Source organism: Bombus impatiens, unplaced genomic scaffold (genome assembly GCF_000188095.3).
Source record: "Bombus impatiens unplaced genomic scaffold, BIMP_2.2 scf_0466, whole genome shotgun sequence".
Lineage (NCBI taxonomy): Eukaryota > Metazoa > Arthropoda > Insecta > Hymenoptera > Apidae > Bombus > Bombus impatiens.
Window position 1 is genome coordinate 276,019 of NT_176885.1, and position 17,303 is coordinate 293,321.

General features: G+C 34.3%; 4 protein-coding genes across 4 annotated transcripts in view; 1 reads left to right on the forward strand and 3 right to left on the reverse strand.

Moving 5' to 3' along the window:
• Nucleotides 1-169: 169 nt before the first annotated feature.
• Nucleotides 170-6,070, forward strand: LOC100743863 (F-box only protein 39-like). The gene is made up of 7 exons (XM_012387357.3): nt 170-682; nt 1,422-1,654; nt 2,263-2,427; nt 3,179-3,405; nt 4,376-4,534; nt 5,165-5,329; nt 5,447-6,070. Exons 1-7 carry the CDS (start codon nt 491-493, stop codon nt 5,596-5,598), a joined length of 1,293 nt encoding a protein of 430 aa, XP_012242780.2. The 5' UTR covers nt 170-490; the 3' UTR covers nt 5,599-6,070.
• Nucleotides 6,071-8,441: 2,371 nt separating this feature from the next.
• On the reverse strand, nt 8,442-10,745 carry LOC105680956 (gastrula zinc finger protein XlCGF62.1-like). The gene is made up of 4 exons (XM_012387373.3): nt 10,653-10,745; nt 10,474-10,560; nt 9,719-10,117; nt 8,442-9,106 (listed from the first exon to the last, which is right to left on the reverse strand). The coding sequence occupies exons 3-4, from the start codon at nt 9,970-9,972 to the stop codon at nt 8,587-8,589; spliced, it is 774 nt and encodes a 257-aa protein (XP_012242796.2). The 5' UTR covers nt 9,973-10,117; nt 10,474-10,560; nt 10,653-10,745; the 3' UTR covers nt 8,442-8,586.
• Nucleotides 10,746-12,481: 1,736 nt separating this feature from the next.
• The window catches only part of LOC100743982 (zinc finger protein 82), a 60,587-nt gene continuing 55,765 nt past the window's right edge, over nt 12,482-17,303 (reverse strand). Inside the window, exon 5 of the mRNA XM_012387368.3 lies at nt 12,482-14,528. Within this exon, the coding sequence (XP_012242791.1) occupies nt 13,442-14,528 (1,087 nt within the window). The 3' untranslated portion in view covers nt 12,482-13,441. The remainder of the gene's footprint in view (nt 14,529-17,303) is intronic.
• LOC105680955 (gastrula zinc finger protein XlCGF7.1-like) lies at nt 15,110-17,253 on the reverse strand. Its single transcript, XM_012387372.3, has 2 exons — nt 17,222-17,253; nt 15,110-16,903 (listed from the first exon to the last, which is right to left on the reverse strand). Exon 2 carries the CDS (start codon nt 16,792-16,794, stop codon nt 15,880-15,882), a length of 915 nt encoding a protein of 304 aa, XP_012242795.1. The 5' UTR covers nt 16,795-16,903; nt 17,222-17,253; the 3' UTR covers nt 15,110-15,879.

Sequence of the window (17,303 nt, forward strand, 5' to 3'; positions counted from 1 at the left end):
GCATCGAGGATCTCGGCAACATGGTCACATAATATTTCTATGATTATTAAAATATATATTACTACACTTTTTTTATCATTTTTTCTCCTTTCATAATTCCAAGCAACTTTAAATCAAAATTTATTGAAAATAGACGATCAACTTAACCTGACTAACTCAACCTGAATTCAACCATTTAATGTTTCGTATATTTCACTCTATAAATGGATCTCACGATTTTTAGAAATAATCAAGTTCGATTTGAATGCAAATTCAAGTGTTTCATATCACGCGAATTTGATTCAATTGATCGTACGATTTTTAATAACAATCGAGATCTATTTGAATGTAAATTCAAGCGTTTAGTATCTCATGAATTCGACTTAATCGATCGTACAATTTTCAATGACGATCGAATCGATATCGCGAAGCAGGACAAGAGAACTTGACGAGGTTGCGACAGCTGCCCCAGCTACGTAGCGATGAAGACGGGCCAAGCTGATACTGGGAGATGTGGGATCAGCTGCCGGAGCTGATACTGACGCAGATATTCAGTCACCTCGGTCATGGAGACCGTGCCAATGTTGCACAAGTCTGTCGGCCATGGAACCGTGCACTTTCATCGCCAGTTCTTTGGCGTTCCATCACAGTCTTCATCGACCGTGATCTGCGTGGTGACTTCCCTTTGGCGGGAGAATTAGCCGTATGCAAACATTTGTGAAAAATAAAATATCTAATATCCATTCTCTTATACTACAGTCACACGATTCATTAATGGAACGTGTGAAATTGAAATTTTGAGTTTTTTGAAGAGTAATCGTCGGTGTTTAACCCTTTCAAAATTAATGAAACAATACATTTCAAATAATTAATGAGACTTTCAAAGCGACCGTTAAATTGTTTTAATTCTTTTCGGAATCATTGACACCTTTTGCAACATAGGATTCTATCGTAAACGAGAAAGTATGTAATGCAAGGAGAAGAACGATTTCCTATCCATATATTTTACAAAAATAATCATTCAAATCCACAAAAATGCATCGTTGTGAATTTACAAAATTTCTGTGAGAAATTACACATTGATCATTTTGATCATTTTGGTAATTGCGTTAATAATAATACAAAATTAAATGAACTAATAAATTAAAAAATTCTATTCATTTTTTCAAATTTTAATGTATTATAGGCTCTATTTATTATTATGTTGTTGTATTCATAATTAAAAGGAAAATCGACCTAGAAAGGGTTAAACAGAATTAAAAATACAGATAAAGATTATTTTTGATAAAACGATAACAATTTTTGGTTATATTTGCATATCTGACATTCTTTTTACCCTAAAAGGAATTGATAGTAGTACTAAAATCAGAAAAATACGATTACGAAATTTGTTTTATCGCATCTAATCTATCGAAATTCGATGATAATTACGTTTCGCTTAGGCACAATATGGACAGCATATGCGAAGTTTAGAACTCGCCTGGTCACGACCGTATCTCTTGCCAAGAGAAGCTCGCATAACTCGTAATATTCAAGCTGAGGCAGGCGCTGATTTTCTTACGATTGTACGAGCCAAGAACGTCCAATTGAAGAAACTGATACTCACCGATTGGATCTTCATTTGTAAATGGGGAAATAGAAGCAAACTGTTGTATGCTCTTGCAAACTTTTTAGGGTAATTAATCAGCCTTGCATCTGAGGATTTAATCAGAAATCTAGATAGATACTAAAAATAAATCACTTACTAGGTGTAAGAATTGTTTTTCTCCAGAAAACAAAGATTCAATGTCGCATCCTTCAAAAATGAAATATTATAGAACAAAAAGAGTTTAAAAATTTCCAAAAAACTGTAATTACCTTCCTATTTCTTAGAAGCTTGATAGATTTTATTCTATAAAATTTACTCGAATTAATATAATTGTAAACTTCCGTAAGCAAACTGCAATATTTCATTCGTATTCTTAATTCCAAGTCTTTGTTTTTATTGAATTTTTACTGTATTCGATGAGAGCTTAGGAGAGTAAAAAAGAACAGTTTTCTTGGATATAAATGATCCAATTTGTCTATGCACTGTGAAAAGGTATATTTACCTACAAAAGGTTAATTTACATAAATTTGAAACATACCTTTTTCACGTTCTAAGCTGGGTTTATTCCTTATTTAAGTTCTGATGCACCATTGCCATGTTACACTAACCATTGCCATGTTACACTAACCATTGCCATGGTTGCTCAACTTTTCTTAATCGATCCTCACTAACGTAATCAACATTTACGTACGTAGCTGTCAGCACAATCTGGAAACGCTAAGCCTGCTAAATGCGACTCTAGGAGTGAGCGACGTGTTGCGACTTCTCGCAAGTGCTTCCAAAGGGTCGACCGAGCATCTGGCGTATTTAGATCTTCGGGGTGCGTTTCGGGAATGGCAGGCGCCCCATAGCAATCCAAGGCACGTGAAGCAGCTCCATCGATCGACCTATGTCTTCGCAATTATCATTTTATTCAAAGGAATTGAGAGTTTCATAACAAAAATGATCCTTGTCGATTATTGTTTCTTCCAGAAAGTATAAAAAGATACTCTGATATCATTGATCTCTTCGAAATGAAATTTTCTTTGAACCCAGTTTCTTTCTAAGAAGTTAAGATAAAAGTTGCCTTGAGACATATTATTTTCTTAGTCTCAATTTAAAGAGATTAACACAGATATTTATTATATTACACAATTTCTGACAGTGCCACGTCAATTACATCGCCGAAGTACTGTATTGAATGAAGTCATGAATTTTTATACTTTGTGAATAATATTTAAAAATATCATTATTTTCTCTACTGCTGTTATCAGCTGTAATCACGTCGACGTGTTATTTTATAAGAATAATTAATCATGATATCCTGATAAAACAATATATATCTATACTATTATAAATTTATAAAATTTCCACGACAAACTTTAAGTGTTCTTTTCTTGTCACTCTGATAGTATTAAAAATGGCTAATCTCATTCTATTTCTAATAAGATCCTGTATCTCAGTATATCTCATTGTTATCAGAAAAATTCTAATAATTCGGTGATCTTATCTTTACCTTGGTACATAAACATTATCTTGAGTCATACTGTTACACTATTACTAGTTTCGAAATGATTAAAGAAAACATTAACTTTGACAAGTATAATCTTTGTCATAAACCAAATTTTACAGATATCTGCGTCTGTTGGGCCGATTTCGCGCGTTGACGATACTCAGGCTCGATTATCCAGCTCTATCCGACCAAACTCTAAACGCATTGACCAATGCAGCTCCGAGAGTGTTGAAGACATTGCATATATCAGTGAGAGATTCGGATTCCAGACATCACACGATCACTGACACAGCCTGGCACAATTTAGTGCTTGTATGCCCTGAGCTCACAGTGTCTTATACTATAGGTACAATATGATACAGAATGACGTAAAAGTAATCATTGATTTCCTTCTGCCTACGTCGAGGCAATATCGAGCTGGTGCTTCACGGTTATTACATTTTGTAATTTGCGAAGGCTTCCATTGTGCTTCGAGCAATTTAAAATCAAGTACAACTATGCTTGAGAAATTCGATTTAAAAATAGATGATTGCTTTTACGCCACTCTACCTAGCTATTGAAGTTTTTTTAAAACATTTCGTCGCCCATATTTTATATGCTTTTGTTCGCATTAAGCGATTCTTATGATTTTTTGATACGATCGCGAAGAAAATTTCCAGAATTGATTTCTTTACATGAATGATCGATCAAGCAACCAATATCAGATTTTTAAATTAATTCAATTAGCTATTATAGAAATTTCAACGACTTTGAAAATGTATTTTGTTAATGAGTTTCAAGTAAATAAAATACAATAGAGTCTTGATTATTTAGATTAATCATACGCTGTTCAGATAATGAAACCGCTATATGTTTTTAGCCGAGAGAAGATCATTTATCTCAAAATATTTTATAAACATGAATATTGCATAAGAACAAAAGTTTTCTTTTTTACTAAAAATCAAACAGTATTTTATATTTGTATTTTTATTCTCCTATCTTCCTTACAAGAGATCGTTCACGAATTTTCTGCTAATCAATTTTTTGATAATTGCTCCTTCCAGTAATAGATGTTCCGATAATAAATCGATACTCTGTTGCATTACTAAAGAATGACGATTGGTATGGTAAAAAGTAAAAGATGTAAATAAAATATTAGAAAGCACGAAGATATCTATAGCAAAAGGATATTTAATGGAAAAGAATCGGTAAGATCGGCTCTGAAAAGTAATTAAACGCTTCGATATAGACACAAATCATGTTAAAAGAATCGCTCAATGTATCGACGAGAATGAGTGATCCTATGCATAATTTAGCTTGTTAAGTTTGATTTTCAGTTAACATATCCCATTACGAAGATATGTGCTACTTCCTGCTGCCCAGTGTGCCATTGGCTAGGTTTCAAATGTTCAGCGGTCACGTGTGGGATCAGAGTAGATCTCGCAATTTCAGAAGCACCGTCGGACTGCTTATTACCCATTATACCAACACGCTCGGTATTATAAATTCTTCCAAATCCTACACGCTTTGAACACTGTCCACGAGACGTTTCCTCATGCGGATCTCGCATGGTCTATTTCTTGACGCGGTAACTGACGCAATAAAGCTCGCTGAATCTCGGTACTTTGGCCATTGTCCCCTTCCAATTGTGTAACTCTACACATTATTGAAACGAACCACTGTTTCTGTGTTTAATGGTTTGAAAATGTCAAAAGTATCGTTCAGCAGCTCTTGTATTAAAAATAGAACGATTAAAACTAGATCGTGAATGTTTATGCATTTGTTGAAAATTCGAAGACGCAAAAAAGCGTATGACATATAAAATATATGGAAATGTAGATACAAGGTGGTTTATAAGACCGTTTCCTTAATTATATTTGCAGAAATATGAATTTGCATAAATGTCCACAATTTAATTATATTTTATTAAACCGAATTAAATATCTACTAAATTAAATAAACCATTAAATTAAATATCTTAGTAAATTTCATTAAATTTTATTACTGTAATTTTTCAATCCGAATTAGGAAATTAAAGATTCCAGAAAAATATTTTTAATTATTCGATTTTATATGATATTTGTTGGTTATAAGAATAATTACGATTAATGGCCATATCGTTACAGCTGAAGTAATGTTACAACTCAGAAACAATCGTGAGATGCTCGACGATTTGCTGGTCTCCATGCTGATACGTTGTAAACATCTAACGAGATTACAGTACGACGGTATAATAAGAAGTCTTGATACCCTGCGGGACATCTGTCAGCTTCAAGCTGAAAGCAAGACGCGTAAGAATCCAAACATTTATTCAATAGAATCAATTTCAGTTTTAAAATCGTATATTTTCATTTAAGAGTTAACACAGCATTAAAATATTATTCGTGTTTAAAAAAAAAATAAAATAGTTTTTCGTACGATCCACGTGAAGCCACGTAATGTTAATGCCCGAAATCGTGCCATATTGAACGACATAAACTACCATTACGATCACAAAATGATGGAACAAGGAGTAGATTTTCGTATCGAAGATCCAGCCTCGGTTTTGGTGTTCTATTAAAATGTTAATTTCCCACCTGTCCACCGGTATCTGTCCCACTCATATCTCTGATTATTACAGCCAAAAAATAAAACAATGCCCTCTATCTCTCTGCGATTTATTCTTTTTGTCCTTTTGATTCTATTTTGATCTTTGGCATTTATTTCGATAGACATTTGTCGTTTGTTAAATATTTTTACAGTACACAGAATTTCCTTTTCATTACTAAATTTACCTTTTATTATTATGTAAAATAATATGTGCTACACTATTGAATCTTTCAATGTCGGAGGATTATTAATTATTAAATAATAACTGAAACAGAGAATCGAATAATAAACTTACGCTGTTGTGAAATCATTTTTTTCGCTTTATTATTGTCGATACAAAATCATTGACAGTATTATCGGGTGAGTTAATTTAATAATAAATATGACATTGTAAAATAGTCTGGCAGTAACAATTTATAGAAATATCTAGAAGCAGTCAATAATAATAAAAAATTCGTATTCGCTAGCATTATCCCAGAGCTTTTAATAAACGGGATTTAGGAAAAATTGTCTCGCTGTTTGTACAGCATGAATGATCGTAATCAGCACATGTATAAAAAGTATTTAAAAAAGTGTATAAAAAAGTACAAGTTTAAATAGATGTTAAATATATCACATAATTTCATGATGGTCTTTTTTTATACAACTAATAATCGATGAGTAAGTCGTCGATTTTTAGTTGGATTATATTCTTATCGAACAACAGAGAGTAACTAATAGCTGAAGAATTTTTATTGTTTTTCGATTGATAAAAATCGATTGTTATATGATTGACTTCTGATCGATTAAACCAAGTGTTTCTTTTAAGTAAGAATTCTACGAGTTCTACTATCGACGAAGAAAATATTTTTCTTACAATCATCGTAAAATCGTATCTTGCATGATGTTAATCGAGGACGCAGGAAAAAATATGACAAATCCATTTTAGCTGATTTTTAAGTGCTCGGTGGTTGAAAGGAAATATATTTTTCAAACATTCAGATATGCAACAAAAATACATATTTAACACCAAAACAAAATAAAACGAGATCTAGTGATGTAATATATCCTTTTGCAGTGCTCTTAAATTCGAAAATTGTTCCCCTGTAAAGAAACAAAACAAAAAGGATCTTTCATATTTTTCCCTGTGACCTTCGATCGATATACTTTACATCCACGATATAGCACGATACTTTTGCTAGTGCAACTAGGTTAAAAACGGCTTGTTACACCTTAATACTAGTATCAAGGACGGCTTTATGGTCGCAGAGATTCCAAGCATTTGCTAACTCTGCACATTAAAAAACACACGTGTATGTATCTATAAAGAAAAGTTTCTAAAATTTTCTTAAGAGTAGCATCTCTTAAAAAGAGTAAAAATTTCTTAAGAAATACAAATATCATTCGTATCGTTATTTTCGTTGTTTCATGAACATTTGCCTTCATAATTTTTACATAAAAGAAGAACGCATATACATATACGTAAATTACATCGATAAGAAGAACCTACGATAAAAGCTGCCTTCTTTAAAAGCGATCGATTTCGATGCTAATCCGCTTGAGATGAATGGTGACTATATCCTTAAACGGTGACCTGATTTCACGAGAGTATTCTAAAAGTACCTCAAGGGTCATAAATTGCACAAGGGTCTCCCAGTATTAAACGATCGAGCTGTGTCAATCTGCTCGATGAATAGAAATAAGAAACAACGGGAATACGATACATGTCGGCTATTCTTATTGACAGAATGCCTGACACAGTTTCAAAATTGAATTTAATATTTTAGGGATCGCAGGTCTGTTTCTTGTACACTTAGACGCTATCATATTGGATTCTTTTATTATTTATTGTCATGCACTGATTTTTATTTTGTACGAGTTCTTTTAAAGCTCCTTGTGAACTATGACTTTTCAACATCTAATGTAGTTTTTTTTCTTTTCTGTCTAATTAATACTGCAATCCCCATTCGTATTATCTTGGAATTAAAATATTTCAATTTAAGACTGGGTCTATTAAAATCGATTTTGAACATTTAAATATTGTGTGTGGAAATACGTATAATACTTGTAGTATTTCAAGTAATACATATACTACGAGAATTTTACCATCGTTGCAGATTTATATATAATTTCGAGTTTAAAAACAATATACGAATACATTTTCGATTTTATGTTTGAACAATGGCTTTTCTCACGTAAGCTGTTTGAGGAATATCTCCAAGACTCAATCTTGAATAACCGTAACTTCAAATTGCTGGCATTTAAACTATAAAAAATACCATCTTTTTAATATAAAAATGAGCCTTAAGTAAAACTAAAATTCTCGAATAGGACATCTACGCATAACATTCATCGAGAAAGTCAAAGAAAGTCTTACTTTGCTCTACATTACGAAACACAAATGACGCAAATGAGGTAAATAATTTAATATAAGATAACTAGAAAAACATTCAAATGCATCATAAATATCAGCAGATATTAAGTACCAATACCTATTAGTCCTAATACTTATTGCTCTGCAGTATATACAGGGTGGTTGGTAATTGGTGGTAGAAGCGGAAAGGGGGTGATTCTACGCGAAAAAAGAAGTCGAAAATATAGAAGAAACATTTAAAAAAAATTTTTTTTTTTATTTTTCTATCTAGGCAACAATCTACAGTGAGATCCGTTATAACAAGGCGTGATAAAGTGCACGCGTACCGAGCGAAAATTCAAAGTCGATTTTCTCGAAAACAAAGCCTCAAACGAAAAATTTTTATTGTATATTTTCGACTTCTTTTTTCGCGTAGAATCACCCCCTTTCCGCTTGTACCACCAGTTACCAACCACCCTGTATAATTAGAATGACACTTTCGCCTTATAAAAGTTGTAGAAATAGTCCCAGTCTTACCTTGAGCACCGGATTCTTTCCAACAAAACCGGAAGCCCCTATTCTGTCTCAAACATGTTTCTCACATATCGAACAATCGTCTGGTCGGCCTCAACGACAGGACTTCATGTGAGTGTTCAGGACAGTCCTGGTGACGAAACCTTTTCCACATCGAGGACAAACATACGGTCGTTCACCGGTATGATAACGTTTATGCACGACCAACGTGGATCTCTGCGTGAAAGCTTTGCCACACTGGTCGCAAGAATACTTTCTCTCGCCAGTGTGTGTGACATTATGAGTCCTGAGCAATGTTTCACAGGCGAAACACTTGCCACACACCTCGCAGGTATAAGGCTTTTCGCCGGTGTGCGATCGATTGTGAATTTCGAGACCTTTTGCGGTTTTTAATTCTTTCCCGCAAAGAGCGCATAAATATCGACGTCTTTCGTAATTTGGCATGTCACCGTGAGCTTTCACTTTGTGTTGTTTCAAGACCGATTTGTACTTGTAAACCTTCCCACAGACGTCGCATTTGTGCTCCGTGGTGTTCTGCGGACTGTCAGCTTCGAGCTTCTCTTGAATCAACGTTGTTGGATCGTAGTGGTACAAACGGTTATGCTCCTTTAGGCTACGTTAATTTGAGAGATTAGGGTTTTATGAAATTTTCTACATGATAATCGGAAGATTGAGATTATCTAACATTTTCTAATTTAATTAATTGAAAGATTAGGATTTTGCGAAATTCTTTTAATGATTTAAGGTATTGAGATATATGACGTGTTTCGTAATTCGAGAAGAGTCAGATTTGTTGAGAATTTGGCACAAGGACTCTCCCCACTTACGTATGAAGGGTACAGGAGAGAAACACGATAAGTCATATCTTCTGTCTTTTCTAAAGTAATTTTAAAATTCAATAGATACATTATCAACTATAGTTTCAAATGCATATTTTTGCTATCTATCTGTTTTTATATAATTTGCAAATATCGATTACCGTGAGATTAGCTATTCTCTTGGTTTTATATAAAACTTTTTCAGTTTATCATCTATAATTAAAATAAATATATTTCTCTCTTTTCGACTAATCATAATTAATTAGTCATCAAGTGACTTGCAACATAAACTTATCGTATCCTCTATGTGTAGCCTTCATATATTCTCGCCACAGTGTTGCCTTCGCGTAACTATGAATTAAAATGATTGTATATTAGAATGAAGTCATAGGACAATATTATCATACCTGTACGCGTCGTTGAACGTAGTACCACAAGCGTTACATTGTTGAAACTGCATAAAGTTATGCATAGCTGTGTGTGTCATCAAGGAATCCTTGTCTACGAAGTTCTCGCTACAGATCTCACAGGTGAACTTCATTTCTCGATGGTGTCGTTTCGTATGTCTTTCCACATCAGTCGCATTCACCCCCATGAAACTGCATTCAGTGCAGGGGATCGTTTTAGGAGTGTGAGATTTTTTCACATGGGCGTTTAGCATAAACTGCTGCGGATATGTCTTCCCACACGTGACACATTTGAAGGGTCTATGGATACCGTGAACGATCCTCAGATGAGCTACTAATCTGGTTACGAAGTGGAATTTTTCTTGACAAAGCTCGCAGACTTTCTCGTTCCCCTCGAACCTGAAAGGTTTAGTTTAGAATCGAAATCGTCTCCGTGGGATCATTGAAAATCGTTCCATTTTTTAATTTATTTTTATTCATCAAGGAATTTTATCAAAATCGATGATCATTCAATTGTTATTTCTTTTATCTTTACTTTTAAGGAAATTATTTATAGACCAGTTTTGTAATAAGTCATCGGAAAAGATTCTTGTCTTTTAAATGGATTTTATTCGAATTTGTGTGTATGAACCTTTATTTCAATTTGAATTGCTTGCGTGTAGCCAAAATGATTGTGTGAAATTTATATATGTACGCGTAACAACGTAGACTGCTTTATTTAATTCTGATCATAGAAAATATCTAACAAAACTCACTTTTGTCCAGGATCGAGAAGAATATCCTCGTTCTTGATTCTGAAATCTTCGCAGCTGCTAAGCACGTCGTGATCGTTGTCCCAGTGGCTGGAATGAGGGAACCTTCATTGACAAAGCTACACATTTACAGAAAGCATCATGTATGGTTTCATAATCAGAATCAACACTGAAATTCATACATTAAAATACGAAGCTTCCGATGCTTTTGTAAATGCGCGTACCTAAATCCACCATCACCATCTAGTACGATTTTCAATAAAATACAAGATTCTATTCGTATGAATCATCATTCTTTTATTAAAAACGAACAAATTTCATTGATAACAAAAAGAATTACGAACTCACACACGTATCTCTTTATTAGACGATCTTGTTCGCAATTAAGTTTCGAGCTGCGTAGTTTTCTCATGAATCTTTCGATGTTTCTTCAGGAAACTCGCAGAAACGAATCCCTTCCCACAATCCGCGCATTGATACGGTCTTTCCCCGGAATGGTACCTAAGATGTAATATCAAAGAAGTCCTCTGTGTAAACCTTCTTCCACACTGCGAGCAACCGTATGGTTTCTCTCCAGTGTGCACTCGCCGATGAACAGCGAGGTTTTCTTTGCTAGAGAACTGTTTGTCGCATAAAACGCATTTTACGATCTTCTCGTTAACGTGGCCCCGCCTATGCACCATCAACCTCCTCTTGGAAGACAACACTGCCCCGCATAGATCGCATAAATGCTTCATTTTCTCGTACAAACCGTGTCGTTGCTTCAAGTGCCTTTCCAAGAACAATTTTCGCGTGAAACCCTCCAGGCAAATTGTGCACACGTGCTTCTTTGTCGCGTCATTTCTTAATTCTAACTGCGAGACACTCGCATGATGCGTTCTTAAGTGATTTGTCAGGTTCTTCTTGTAAGGGTATGACTTGCTACAGTGATCACATTTGTACAATTGCTTCCTAGTATGAACATTTATATGTTCTAAGTATTCTGTTCTCAGGAAGAAGCCTTTTTCACATTGTTCGCATTTAAAGGAATAGTCTTTGGTGTGTCTTCGACGATGGCTCTCGAGGTTTGACTTTTGGTTTGATCTATAGTTGCATAAGTCGCAAGCGAATCTTTTGAAACCAGTGTGAATTAATTTGTGACGAGCTATGTTCATGGGACTTCTGAAAGTTTTGCCGCACTCGTCGCAGCTGAAGGCTCTGTCGATACCATGGAGGTTCTTCAGGTGTTCTACCAGCTTCCTCATGTGACAGAAGCAGGCTCCACATTTGATGCATTCGTGAATTGCTCGAGAAATTGCTCTTCGCGATCTGAAACAGAAACAACGATAAAGTGCACGAAGTAATTTAGATAATGAAGGAATAAATGTGCAACTACGTGGAATTATTATAGTACTTATTTGTTTAGAATGAATGTTCTTCTGTGACGATTTTTGTTGTTCTTCGTTAAGTTTTACTATATACCTACCGATATACGATGGTGTGCAATGAAATTTTATGAGAATCTCGTACATGTTATACATATGAAAAATTGTTCTTTTTGTGGAAATGAAATGTGAATATTATTTTAAGAAAATCAAATTTTAGTAAGTTGAAGTAGGAATTTATTAGAAGAAATAATAGACGATATATATGCGTATCGTTTTTAAATGTTTTATAACCAATTATTAAATGTACATAAAGCTTCATACACTTTCTGTTACAAAAGTTTTGTAACGTATAAATATATGTGATTAATATTCATTTAATATTTAAGTCTCGGAGAATTATTCATTTTTTTCGTTGAAGATAATGTTTTTTTAATGTTGATTCTTTGTGGAACGTTTTCGCCTCAAAATTACAAAACTCTTTTACGTCTTAATTTTTGAGTTTGATTTTTTAGTTATAGGTGATAAATATTCGAGATGATCTGAGAAACAGTATAGTTTTAATATGTAATTATAATCAACCCTTTCGTGACCAAATATTGTTTAAATCGTGGTAAAAGAACTTTTTTGTAGTTATCGATAATACAAATAAATCTGCTCCGGTTTTTTTTCTTGTAAGGAAGACATAGTTATAATGTATACAAATTTACTATAAACAAATACACCTATTGTTTACTCACTTAATAACATTTAAGAATACAATGTTGCTCGTACGCAACGTAGAGAACAAACAGACTGAAGTCTGCATCATGAACGAAGTACTTTAAATGTCAAATTATCTAACACAAATTGTGCTATCAATATTAATAAAATAAACAACGAATAATTAAATCTCCTCTGAAACAATGTCTCGTGAAAATTTCTCTATAACACCTTATTCGACGCAATATAAACTTTAATTGATCGTTTCACCCTTATATAACTGTCTTTCGATCTAACACTAATGCTTTAGAAACTTATATTGTCTGTAGCTTCTAAATGTAAATTATATCTTTCTAATAAAATTAAAATACTCACAGAAGCAAATAAAATATTTTGCTACTTGTCAATAGATTTACTATTCGAAAGAAAAAGGAAAAGCATATTTCTTTTCCTTATCTTTGTTGAATTTTAATAAATATAAGGATACAAACATAACGAGAATCAAATTACACTACTCAGTCGTTATAAGTACCATTACTATTAGATTGTGGATATTGCTACATTTTTGGTAAATTTAAGGATATAAAAATCTACAAAATGTATACAAAACATACACGATATGCTTTTGCATATATATCTTTATATGTAAAATATTTAAAGTAAAATAATCATCATAATATTTAACACACGGAATAAATTTCTTTACATTTACAAATTTCATAGACATTCACAGTCTAGACGTAATGATGATCAATATCAAAACAAGTCACATTATATCTAGAAATAACAGAAAATTAACACTATTTACGCTTAGAAGCATCAGACAACATAAACTTCAAAACCACAAGAACAGATTCACAAAGTTCAAAAACACACGAACGTTCCAGTTACTCCACTCACTTCACCTAATTCTCCTTCTTCTCCATCGCGGCATCGTTCAATCCCTGAGTAAAATCTGCGATGATCTTTCTAACGGAGATCACAGGGAGCTGTGGCAGAGGTCCAGGATGTCGCTTCCTGTGACAGATCAGTCCCGGTTTTTGCGCAAACTTCTGTCCACAAATATCACAAGTATACGGTCTTTGACCTGTGTGTATCAGAATATGTTGCTCCTGAGCAGTTCTTCTCGGGAACTTCTTGCCACAAACCGGGCAAGAGAACGGCCTGATACCTTCGTGGATCCTCAAATGAAGGTCCAGATCCCTCTTTTGACCAAAAGTCTTACCACAAGTCTGGCAAACCACTTTCTCCTTCCTCTTGTGCCACAACAGATGTTGCTCCAGGTTCTTCTGGGTCGTCATACAACGTTTGCACAAATTACACTGGTACGCAGTCTTGTAGTGCTTGTATTTCATGTGAGACTTCAAGGAAGGCACGCTCTTGCAAGCGTGACCGCAAACTGTGCAAATAATTGGAGATGCGTTGCTATGCATTTGCTTCGCGTGCTGCACCATGTCGTTCTTGATCTTGAATTGTTTCCCACAGACTGCACACGAATAGTCGAACCTGCTGGTGTGCTTTCGAATGAAATGATCCTTCAACGTCCACCTGTTGTTGCTTTTATATTCACAGATACTGCACGGATATAGTACAGGACCATGAACTTGCTCCGAGTGCTGTTTCAAGTCTTTTCTTAGTCCGAATGTTTGGTTGCAAGTTTTACAGCGATGTCTGTGTTGCTTCATGTGCGACGCTAGGAACGACTTCCGATTGAACTGTTTGCCACAGAAGTCACACTCCAGTAGAGGTTCAGTTTGCTTTTTCGAGATTCTTGCTTCAATTTTATTGGTTCGACTTGGTTCGATTTTCAACTTTTTTGTTGTACAACCTACGGATGTTACAGTGCGAATTTTTAAGTTCATTCTTCTGATTCTTTCCCTTTGTCGCCTTCGTTCCGTTTTTGCCAAGGAGTACGAGTTTTCTATTTTGATGAAACAAGGTTCTTCCAGAGGATTCGTGTCGCTACCATTAAGAGGGTCCAGTGCAGGAGAACTAAAACAGATTGAAGTAAAGTTGTTAGGTTTTGGTATCTACAGGGTGGTTTTGACAATGCTGCTATATGGAGAGCTTACTTACTTGAAACATCTTTAGCAGATGAACGTTTCACGAAGTTTCGATTAGAAATATTTTTGCGTAGGAGCAGAGATCTTTGTATGAAGCAATGGAATATTTTGTGTATACTAGGATAGGTATTTTGTAGGTAATTCAATCGTAATTAATGTGTAATTTTCATCACACCGTTCGATTTCTCACGATATGAATTTCAATGTAAAGTATTTTCGAAATATTTTTGATGAAAATTCGTCAGTTTTCTTTGTATCATATGTTGTTCGAAGATAAAAATATTTATTTGTTATAATGGAAATTTTTTCATACTTACTTTTTCCTTAACATTTTTCTCAATATGAAATAATATTATAGGAAGTATACTACGATATTTATAATTTACAAGTTTTATTTAACCACAGTTTTATTAAAAAGTTTGGAATACAATAAGAAATACAAACAACATTCGTAGAAAACATTTTTAAAATATAAAAATTCATGCTTCATCGAGAAAGAAACGATAGAAACAACTGTATTGTTTAAAAATCTTAAAAATATTTATAAAAATCCAAATACTCGTTCTTAGTACAAAAATGTCAATCCAAAAGTGGTAGCCTAAAAAGCAATATTAAAGTTTCTTATAAAAAAATGCCGTAAAATTGTACGTTATGCTTAATTTGTAAAATTACAAATGCACTGTTTTATAGTGAAAAATTCGTAGAAACCGTGAATTAATAGGTAAATTCAAGCTCTGTACATAAGTAAAACGAAACGAATAAAATTCCTCGCTTATTCGATAATATCCAACAATCAGCGACATGAAATATATGAAAAGAGTGAAGTACGCCGATTCAATATTCAAATTACATATATTTCTTCGAAACAAAAATAGATTTTTCAGACGTATCGATAAACTCTTCAATAATCCATTCGCTATCCTATTAACTCATTAAGGACCAGTAAAATTCAATCCATTCACGATAAAATGTAAAATTCTGCTTTTGTAAGAATACTGTTTGCGAGGAAGGATTGCAATATTGCACCTGGACCCTAGATCTATAATTTCCTGAAATTTAAAGAAATTGAGAATTTGTGATACTATATTAAACTATAATTTCTTTAAATCATAGAAATTTATTGCGTGCTTGCGACTTGCTACTATTCCAACGATGCTGATCTACGCATTTTTTGCGTATTATTTCATCGTTTGACCCTGAATGATTTAACGTAGTTATTCACAGCTTTTCTTTACATCAATCCCAAACCTCTTGCAACCTCGCTCATTCGAATTACCCATTTATTCAATTTTAATAATCGTATTCTTCATAGTGTATTCCTTAGTGAACTCCGTGACGATATTCTTGATGGATACGACAGGCAATGGAGGCAGAGGTCCAGGATGGCGCTTCCTATGGCAAATCAGCCCAGGTTTCTGAGCAAACGCTTGCCCACAGATATCGCAAATATACGGTCTCTTTCCCGTATGAATGAGAACATGCTGCTCTTGGGCAGTCTGCCTTCTGAATGTCTTTCCACAAACAGGACAAGGAAAAGGCTTGACTCCTGTATGCACTCGCATATGAGAGTCCAAATCCCGACCTCGAAATCTCTTTCCACACGTGGGGCACAGTACCTTTTCCCTGGTCTCGTGCCAGGTTAAGTGTTGCTCCAAATTCTCTTGAGTCGTCATCCCTCTTCTGCAGATTCTGCAGATAAACTCAGGCTTATAGTGTCTGTACTTCATATGAGCCTTGAGAGCATGAAGATTCTTGCTGAAGTGGCCACAAACGTCGCACACTATCGGTGGCGCGTCGCTATGATTTTGTTTCACGTGATGGTTCAATGCTTTCTTTATCTTGAATTGTTTGCCACAAGTGTCGCAAGCGAAATTGTAATTAGTCGTATGTAGACGAATGTAGTGATTCTTCAGTGTTCCCTTGTTATTGCTTTTGTATTCGCAAACACTGCAATCGTACACTTGACGTCGATGGATTTTCTCTATGTGAGAAGCTAGGTATCGACGAAGTCTGAAAGTCTTCGGACAGTCTGAACACTTGTGTCTGTGTTTCTTCAAATGCTCCGCCAAGTTACTCTTCTTCAAGAACTTCCGTCGACAGTGGTCGCATTCTAGACGAGTCAAGGTTTTCTTTTTGGATTGTTGGCCAGGATTGTTTTGAAGAGATACTGCGGTTTCCTCTTGGCTAGCGGACATAATCTCGAAGTTTTCTTTGTCGATCCAATTCTCGTATACCTCGGGGAGCTCTAACGGTAAGTGAGCCTGCGAGTCGGTCTTGAATTCTTCGCTCAAAGGATCCAAGATTCTAAAACAGAAAATTAAGTAGATCGTGTTATCTTTGGTCTAGGAAACCGTAGGATATCGTATGGCTAGAAACTTATCGTTAAAAATTCTGAAATTATGTTTTCTTCCGAGTAAATCAAGAAATGTATACGTTCTGAAAACTTATTTATTTTTGGAATATATTGTTTTCACTGAAACATTATTTTCAAACGTGTTATATATTTAGCAACCATATTTTATTGATTTAGTAATCGCTGAAACCTAAACGTAATTTTCTGTGAATATTCTTTATAAAAATAAAAATCTTAGAAGATAATTCTAGTATCTGTATTCGTCATACCTTCTCGCTCTTCTAATGCGATCCAGAACAGTCGTAGCCTGGAAACGTATAAAAATAATATAAATTATTTCACCGTTTCAAC